The sequence below is a fragment of the Puntigrus tetrazona genome, chromosome 14 (genome assembly GCF_018831695.1).
Source record: "Puntigrus tetrazona isolate hp1 chromosome 14, ASM1883169v1, whole genome shotgun sequence".
Taxonomy (NCBI): domain Eukaryota; kingdom Metazoa; phylum Chordata; class Actinopteri; order Cypriniformes; family Cyprinidae; genus Puntigrus; species Puntigrus tetrazona.
The window spans coordinates 15,422,229-15,431,644 of NC_056712.1; the positions used below are offsets into that span (position 1 = coordinate 15,422,229).

The following is a 9,416-nucleotide window of genomic DNA, read 5'->3' on the forward strand; positions in this document are numbered from 1 at the left end:
GAGAGAGAGAGAGAGAGAGAGAGAGAGAGAGAGAGAGAGAGACAGAGAGAGGGAGAGAGAGAGTGAGGGAGAGAGAGAGAAAGTGAGAGAGAGAGAAAGAGAGAAAGAGAGAGAGAGAGAGAGAGAAAAGAGAGAAAGAGAGAGAGAGAGAGAGAGAAAAGAGAGAAAGAGAGAGAGTTGACGTAAACAGAGACACGGGGGGTCGAGTGAGAGAGAGAATGGCGGGGGAGTAGAAAGAGAGAGAAGAACGACAGAAGCAGAAAAATTTATGGCTGTTATTTTACAAAATCTGAAATTGTAATTTAGCTAATGTAAGCATACAGTAGAGAATTTGCAAAATTAAATTAAGAAAGATGTGCATAATAAGCAGAGCTGGGTAGTAATTGATTTATTGTAATCTGGATTACATAATCAGATTCCAGAAATTAACTGTACTTTCAATTAAATGACAGTTTAAAATACTCGTAATCACAATACATTTTCTTTTCACTTGATTACATGACTAGTCACACATTATTCATAATGTATCGTAACCTAATATACTTAGTTTAAGAACCCATGATTTTTTTTAAATAAGTATTCAATGATGAAGGATATATTAGCATGTTGATGGTTCTCTGGTTAATGCTCACATGACATTCAGAACCAATAAAATAATCTTTTAAGGAGTGTTTTATTTAGATTTCTGTCATTTTAAAACTGTATTTTAATTCCATATATTTTTATGATTTAATTCATGATTAGCTTTTCATGAACTACGAACCCCCTGCAGTATCTATACAAACACATGTTTGAGAAACCTCATGTAAGGTAAAGTTTAATGCACTTTATATTATTAATAATATACTTCTTACACTTTTTATTTTTTTGTCAACATGTTACAAGATTTAGATGTGAAAAACAAGTTCGTTCAAAACTAATCTAAAAGCAATCAAAAAGTATTATGATTATATCGTCTCAAATGTGTAACGTAGTGCATTACGTTACTAACTACAATTTTTGTCATATAATATGGAATCAGTACCGGATTATAATTTGTAAGTAATCTACCCAGCTCTGATAATAAGGAATATTTTTACATAAATAGAAAAATGTGGCATACCCACAAGCTTTGTTAAATACGCAGTCATACACANTTTTTTTTTTTCAGATAAAGAACACCTAAATAACAACATATGTGCTAATTAAGCAAATTTGCATTGCTAAGTAGCTCGTTAAGACAGCACATGCTGCGTGATAACTGTCTGCATGTGTCACTCACCTACCTAAGCTCCGCCTCCAGCCACCCGCCACCCCTCGTTTCCCCGGCGACACGTTTAGGCTGGGGACCAGAGACGGACAATACTAATTATCATCAAATCAATTGCGGCTAATTAGTCTCAATTACAAACAAATTAATCAGAGTAGACAAATGACTATATATTAAAAAAAAATGACTCTAACATTACAAATTACAATCACACTGGAAACGGATTGTTACTTATTATAAACAATAAAACAATTCAGGTGCTGATTTTATAATACATTGCATAGAAATATTACAATATGAAAAGAATATGGTGGGTTAATTTACTAAGCTGCTCTCTCTGTCTTTTTCCCTCTCTATACTGCTTTATGTTATTTCTTCACACACACTCGCACACATGCACGTACACCTACATACATCCAGACATTCTCCATATATCAGTTTTAGTATATCTCTCCTATAAGATCTTTTTATGTGCCGTATACTGTGCGGTACGCGTTTCATTTTTCAGTTTGCATTTTTTACAGTCTACAGTTGTCACGTAATCTCTTCATTCGTAATTCAGCGAACGCCGTCCAGTTATAAACTCTAATTAAATCTGTCAAAAGAGTTTTAGAACGGACATTGCTTTATAAATGACACTGGAAGCTGAGGTTGGTCCAATTTTTGCGTCGTTTAAAAGTGATTGAAAAGCGAGAGTTACCTTTCTTTAAGTAATTATTTTGTTATTCTGTTATTTATTGATTTAATGATATGCTTTGTCTGTATAATTTATTGGAGGTGTGTTTAACACCTGTTTCTTACTCGAAGAGGTTTAATAAAGGTTCAAATTCGACGCATTGCATTGTGGGATACGCTATTCGACAACAGTAATCACTCTTGCGCATTTTAAAATGTGCGTGCAGAAAAGTAGCATACTGCCCACAGTGTACGTACTACATACCTGGCAACGCTTTAGAGCAGGGAACACTTATTTACTACTAACTACCACTTTTCCCTCAACAAATTCCTAATTTGCTATTTATTAATATTTAATAAGGTAGTTGTTCATTTTAGGTATTGGGTCGGATTAGTGATGTAGAATAAGGTCATGTAGTATAAGGCAATAATGTGCTTAAATAATACTAATAAATGGCTAATGTTTTAGTAATAAGCAACCAGTTAAAAGACCCTAAAAAAGCGTTCCCATACGCTATGGTGTGGTGGTATGGTATATACGTCCATTCTGAACGCTCCGTGACGCACCTGTGAGGGTAGGCTGAAGTTATTGGCTGGGCTGCGCTTCTTGCTGTTTCCTGTGCTGTTATTGGACGCGCTCCCAGCTGAGTTCCTCCTCCTCCGTCTCTTTGTTGCTGGTTTGGCTGGCTCTGCTGTCAATCAAAACATAAAAGCAGCATAATGCAAACTGAATCAACGTCGCATCCCATGAACTGCATCCCATCTTAAAACCCGCGAAAACAAAAGTGAATATGTGGATTGATTGATTGATAGATATATTTTAAAACACTAATCAATACTGCAAATGAAAGCAAAATAAGAGCGGTAGAGGTCTAAATAACTGTATCCAGATGACACTTTTTTTAGCATATACACAGAAATACAGAAGCATTTTGATTTGAATTTCCTGAGGGAAATGCCGTTGCTCGCGCAGCAACAAAAGGATGGCGTTCGTTTTATATATAAGGGTTCGGTTTTGAGTAAATGAAATGAAATGGCTTTGCCGTTGTCATGACACTGAGCATGTGTCTGGTTTTTTTAGCCAGCTGCACACAGGAATTTTCACATAGGCTGAATTAGGAATCGCATACTAGCATAGTACTCCCTCAGTGTGCTATTTTGAATTCAGCCATAGTGCAGCGCGTGGCACATAGCTTTACGGTTAAATATATGCAGCAACTGCAAGATCAGTCACAATTCAGTATGCAAAGAGATGCATAAAAAAAAAGAAGACAAATCACGATACAGCATGCAAATGGTACTATCGTTGCAGTTGGTTATATTTTGCACGCAGAGCATTCTGGAAGCATCGATATGACATTTTTATTGGATTGATTCTGTTCAGGTCGAAGTAAATGTTTTATTATTGTTATTATTAAATATTTAGGGTCATGAGCGCAGGAGAAACCTTAACTAGAATGTTTGAGGAATTGTATAAAAAATGAAAGCGCACAGAAGAGCATACATACATTTTTTGGAATTAGAGGGGAATATTTCTGTCTTGAAGCTGGGCGAGGGTCCAACTGAAATGAAAGAAATTCATAACAGTCAGAAAACATCACTCGGAAACGACGTTAAGAACAGTTCGGGACGACAAAACGTAAAGAGAATGGGAAAAAGAGAGGAACAATGAAAGAGAGGTGCCTGAGAAGAACAATAAGATTATTGTTCAGTCAAAATAATTATTAATGTCACCGAACAGCGGAGGGTAGTTATTTTTTTTATTTTTTTTTAAAAGAGCAGTAAAATAGCACATAAATAACAACGCAAGGTCAAAGCCTCCATTATTTACTGCAGATCACAAAACCCTTAACAGCCTGTGCTTAGTGCTTTGAAATGTTAATAAGGAATATGAAATATGTTTACAATGTACAAACTACTGTAAATTTAATGACATTGTGTAGCTCTTAAGAGGAGAACAACAGAAAGAAATTAAACGCTGGGGGGAAAGAGTAGCTAAACAATGCTGGTGTTTCTATATTAATCTTTCACAACAGACATGAAACAAGATCTAATGAAGAACGTAGAAGCCAGAGTTATAATTAGCTGAAGCTAAAACCATAAACAACTGAGGTCTGAGAGGGGGGAAAAAACACTCAACAAAAGTGCTAAAAGTTTATGTAAAAAATGTATTTAAAAATATGATGCTAAAAAAATTACTGTGAGGCTTGTGTGTGTGGACCTGGCATTTCCTACAACATGGGGACCTAATGTCCTCACAAGGAGAGTCATTTTTGTTCTTGCCTGTACCCCGTGGAAAAAAATCAAAAAAATCTAAAACCGCAGAAAGATTTCTGCGAGAGGTGGATTTATAGGGTATAGGGTATACAGTTATGCCTATAGGAAGTCCCCATTAAAAACAACCCAACGTGTGTGTGTGTGTGTGTGTGTGTGTGTGTGTGTGTGTGACCTGGTGGTGTTGTCATTCTCTGCCACTGGTGAAAGAGGCAGGTCTTTAGGCAGTCTCTGGGACTCAGTCCATATGTCTTATGCCTAGACATGAGCTCCTGCATCGGCTCTAGAATCACACACAACTGCACACAAACAAAAGAATCTTTTCACCCTGTTGTTTAGCACATATTAAACCATACCATCTGTGTGAAAGTGGTTGTGTTTATATGCGTGTATAAGTGATCGTAACATACTCTGAGGTAGTTCAGCGTGAGGTTGGTAAGTCCCACTCGACTGATGTTTTTGGACAGTTGNACACACACACACACACACACACACACACACGCGCACACGGACACACAAGTCCATTTATTCTCTCTCTTATTTTGTGCTCCATCCAGATAGAGCTCTAATTCATTACAGGATATGTTTCCATAGCAACATCCTGACAGCTTAGCTAAAAGGTTTGGATGCTTTCACCTTGATTGATAAAAAAGGGCTGAAATGCATTTTGTTGTACCATAACCAACTACCTGTGAATGTATCTGAAAATACCTGAGTTTGCCAGCGTGCCAAACAAAATCCACGGTGAACCTAACCCACGTAACAGGCTAAATCGTATGATCTAGAAAATAGCAAATTCGTTTTTTTTTTATTATTTTTGAATGGAAATCATCTAAAGCTTAAAATAGTATTGTAAATATTAAATATTTAGAATGTTAACGCACGTTGTAGTCTTAAAAAGCAAAAAACTTCACTCAGACGCTGCAGTACTGTACTCGTTTATGCAGTGCATGGCTCATGTGAGGAGCAACGGAGTTGTGAGAATAATATTTAGCACACAGCATCAGAAAAAGTAAGAACGGCGTTTTACTTTTGTTAACAATTACTAATGTATGAGTTGCATGAAAATGTATTAACGCAAAGGAAAGGGACCTTTATAATTTATACACGTTGCACTCAAGACACAAAATTATTAATTAACCTACACACTGGCAATCAATTCCGTGACCTTGGTATTGTTAGCAATTAATTTAGATTTTAATCCAAATTGGAGTAAAATTATCATTAACTATGACTTTTGCCTCAGTAACTCCTAATTAGCAGCTTATTAATATTTATTAAGGTTGCTGTCAAGTTTAGGTATTAGGGATGTAAGATGTAGATGGTCATTAAGAATATGTGTTTATTATTGTAATAATATTTCACAATTTAACTGCGTTTCTGAATAAATGTAGCCTTGGTGAGCATAAGATGCTTCTTTTGAAACCTATTTTAAAATTGTACCAAACCCAGACCATTGAAGGGCAGTGTATGTGACAGCACGGACCATGCAAAGATAAATATCTTAAACAATAGAATGCTACATTTTAATGCAAGTAAAGATTCAGAGTGGTGTCCAGATTATGATTTCGAAATCGCTGAATTTTTTGTCCAGTTTGGTGAGAAAGAAAAATATATTTTTGGACTGCTGGCAGTCTATTTATATTTTAAATGTATTTATTTTTACTTTTTTTTTTTTTACTTATATTTACTATCATTTTAATATTCACAGAGCTTTTAAAGCAGTTGCTGATATTACTCCTGCTTTATTTATTTTAATGGAAACAATGGTCAGATCTAGGACATTACATTATGGTATACAGTATTCAAAACAGTGTGTACGCTGCAAAACTGGCCAGTGTAGAAGGTCATCCAGGTTGCAGGTTGCAGAAGGATTTTCTTAATTCACGTGAAAAGAAACTCACATTTACAGCCAAGACGCTGCGAGGAATGAGCTCACTGTAGTGTGTAATAGTGAAGTGCCATGTTTTGATTCTCATGAGGTCATCAAAGGTGAACACAAGAATCAGACGACCTTCTGTACACACCTGCGAAAAAAAAAGGAAGAGAATCCGTTTCCTTGGCTTGTCTGTCTTTCGGTGTTTTTAAAACTTTCCCAACAAAATAAGACAGACATCACACAAAGACGATGAATTATCTCGTATATTCTGAAATCATAACACCGACTTGACCAGTGCAGAACATCTGAGAGAATTACTTCTACCTCATTTTTATTTTTCTTTAATTTAAAACAAATTAAATTATACGGTTCTCTCATTAAAGCAGTATTTTCAGCACAAGCAGGATTCTTTGTGGAACTCTGAACCCCAACATTCTGTTGCCGGGGGAACGGAGGGTAGCTGCGAGGTTGGCATAGCAACGGGAGGGATGTAATCCCAGCAGACACGCTCTGATCAATGCCTCCAGTACACACACACACACACACACACACACACACACACACACACACACTTGGGAACTGTATCTGTATAACTTAGCTACAACATACAGTCTTCCGAATCAATATTTAATTCACAAATGTTCATTTACTAAAAAGCAAAGTTGGACAAAACTCTCTCTCTCTAATTGACAACTGAACGATTCTGCATCGTAATGGCGTACCGTATGAATATTGCATAGGACGTTCGGAAAATCCCGCGTTATGTTGGTCTTTGGGAACAAAGTATTCATGTCATATGATGAAAATGATGTAAGCAAGAGAATTCTCTGAACAGCATTTTAATATACTTGCTCAAAGACAGCATTAGCAGACTTTTCATTAAGATCATCCTACAGTTTTAGCGCATGAAGCTATAGGATAGAAAAAGAGAAGCATTTTTTGTGGATGAGCGAGGGAGAGAGGGAGGGTGANGAGAGAGAGAGAGAGAGAGAGAGAGAGTGAAGAAGAAGCCGAGAAAGAGCAGGAGGGAGAGGGAGAGAGTGGGGGTTATATTTTCCTTTTTTGTTTTGTGCAGTTCCAGCCCAGAATTCACAATGAGGAATACATTAGTGCTCAAAATGAGGAAGCAAAGACTCACTGAGCCAGACTTGTGCGCGTGCGTGCGTGAGTGTGTGTGTGTGTGTGTGCAGTACCTTAGTGAACGTAGGTTTGCCGTGTTGTGTTGTCATAGTACAGTGATGAGAGTCGACGGTAATAGTTGAGTTGTTGAACGACTCCTTTGTTTGTTTCAGCTCAAAAAACAACTCATAGACTCCTCCTTCGAACAGAGAACTGAAGTAACGAGGGATCAGGGTGCGCCCGATGGCTGGGGAAAAAGCAAGGAGAGTGAGAGAAACATACGTGGAGGGGGAAATTTCATTTTTTAAGGACATCAGTCGCGGCCGCTGATTACCAAACGCAAGGAAAAGGATGGTATGGACTGCAAGCTGAGGTGTTTATTTATTAATGGCCGCGTGATGAAAGAGACTCAAAGTTGGGCGACACACTGGCCGAACACCTTAACTGGCAACCGTAAATGTGTGTGTTTGTGTGAGTCTCTGTGTGTGGTCCCCTAAGAGTTGGAAACAAACAGGCTACTGAATGCCGCAGGCATTAAGTCCAGCAGGCTGTGCGTGCGCTCAGAACAGTTAGTGCTCTGGAGCTGTCAATCACTGCAGTAGAGGTGTGTGAAGTCTGCAGGCCCATATTTATTTGAACACCCCAGACCTGTCAATCAAATCTCACCACATACACAGTGAATAAGGAATGAATGAGAATGAGTGAAATCCAGCACAACTGTGTTCTGTCTAACTCTAAACAGACTGAAATGAATCTAAATTCAAACTCCACCTTAGAAAAAGAATTTATTACGATATCATTATTTTATTGCGATTTTTAACAAATATCTAACTGCGTTTAACATATCTCAAAGATCTTATTGTCATCATTTGTTGCTAATAAGTAATCATTAGCGTATACCATGATTTTATCATATTTTGGTTTTTACAAAATCCACTGAAAGAGTTAAGTGGTCAAATGTCCTTAAAAATCTAGTTTAAACATACGTGTCAAGTTCCTACTCGTAATGAAGAATCATAAGGTAAAAAGCATATTAATGAAGATATGAATTGATCATTTTTATTACATTTTATAGCCCGAACTAATCTTGAATGTCATAAAAAAGATTAAAATTGCTAATATTTAAAATGATTTACAGACCTTGACACGCAATCATGAGAATCAGCAGGATTACCCAATATCATTTTCTGTTTTCAGTTTTGTTTTTTCTTTTTTGGCAATATTATTTTTTAAAAAAAAAAGCGTTTCTACCATTTAAGTGAGAAATTGCATTGCCATTGTATGGGTGAATATAATCTTTCCATATTTTTTTATAAACAAAAACCATTTTAAAAGTGTTTTTTACATCACAGACCTAAACAAATGTTACATATACTGCATGGGGGGGGACAAACAGAAAAAGTTGAAGAATCTAAAGCATCACAGCCCACCTTTCAAACACCTATGCATACACGGCGGATACGGCTCTGCACACACTTACTGTACGTCTTTGGTCCCTCCTCGAGGCAGAAAGAAAGAGTCAGTGTGGCATCTTCTTCAAAGAACTCGGTGCAGAACGCATCCCACCACAGAATATCACAGTCCTGTGGGATCACACATTAACATGCATTTAACACTGAGCGAGACAGAGGAGAAGCACAGAAGTACTTGGCCCCTGAATGACCCAAAATGACCATAATTAGGCCCGGCACGGTGATTATCATTTCAAAGCTTTCTGTTTATTATAAACACACACCCATGTTGACTCGCCCCATTAAGGGCAGCAATTTACACCACAAATCCAGCCAACTACCGCTGGCCTGCTATTGAGATACACTTGATTGTACTGAACGTTATCACACCAGCTCGTGTACCACGATACACTGTATTTTGACAGCTCTTCCACTTCGCTCTTTGTGCGTTATAAACGTGTCAGGGAGTTATTAGATTGTGAGAAAGGGGTGTTTCTATAGGTCATCGTTCCAATAGTTCAGTCTCTCTTAGCGGTGTCTTGTCAAATTATTACGACTCCAGGTGTGCTGAACAGCATTTCATACCTCTGCTGGTACATTTTATTTTCCTGCATTTTTTTTACACTGCATGTGTAGGCAATATTTTAAAAGTACTATTTATTGTGGATTATTTTTTGCACACACACTGACGGCATCAGGAAAAGCAAATATTAACACAGCTTGCGCTGCAGTTTAAATCGGGACCTACTGAGGGAGAAGAAATATATAT

At 37.3% G+C, this 9,416-nt stretch overlaps 1 protein-coding gene across 1 annotated transcript in view; it reads right to left on the reverse strand.

Moving 5' to 3' along the window:
• LOC122357334 (LIM domain-binding protein 2-like) overlaps positions 1-9,416 on the reverse strand; it is an 11,023-nt gene that overhangs the window by 914 nt on the left and 693 nt on the right. The window contains exons 2-9 of the mRNA XM_043256687.1: positions 8,677-8,779; positions 7,271-7,443; positions 6,109-6,225; positions 4,881-4,899; positions 4,609-4,679; positions 4,374-4,497; positions 3,433-3,486; positions 2,492-2,616 (exon numbers count right to left, since the gene is read on the reverse strand). Coding sequence (XP_043112622.1) covers positions 2,492-2,616; positions 3,433-3,486; positions 4,374-4,497; positions 4,609-4,679; positions 4,881-4,899; positions 6,109-6,225; positions 7,271-7,443; positions 8,677-8,779 — 786 coding nt within the window. The remainder of the gene's footprint in view (positions 1-2,491; positions 2,617-3,432; positions 3,487-4,373; positions 4,498-4,608; positions 4,680-4,880; positions 4,900-6,108; positions 6,226-7,270; positions 7,444-8,676; positions 8,780-9,416) is intronic.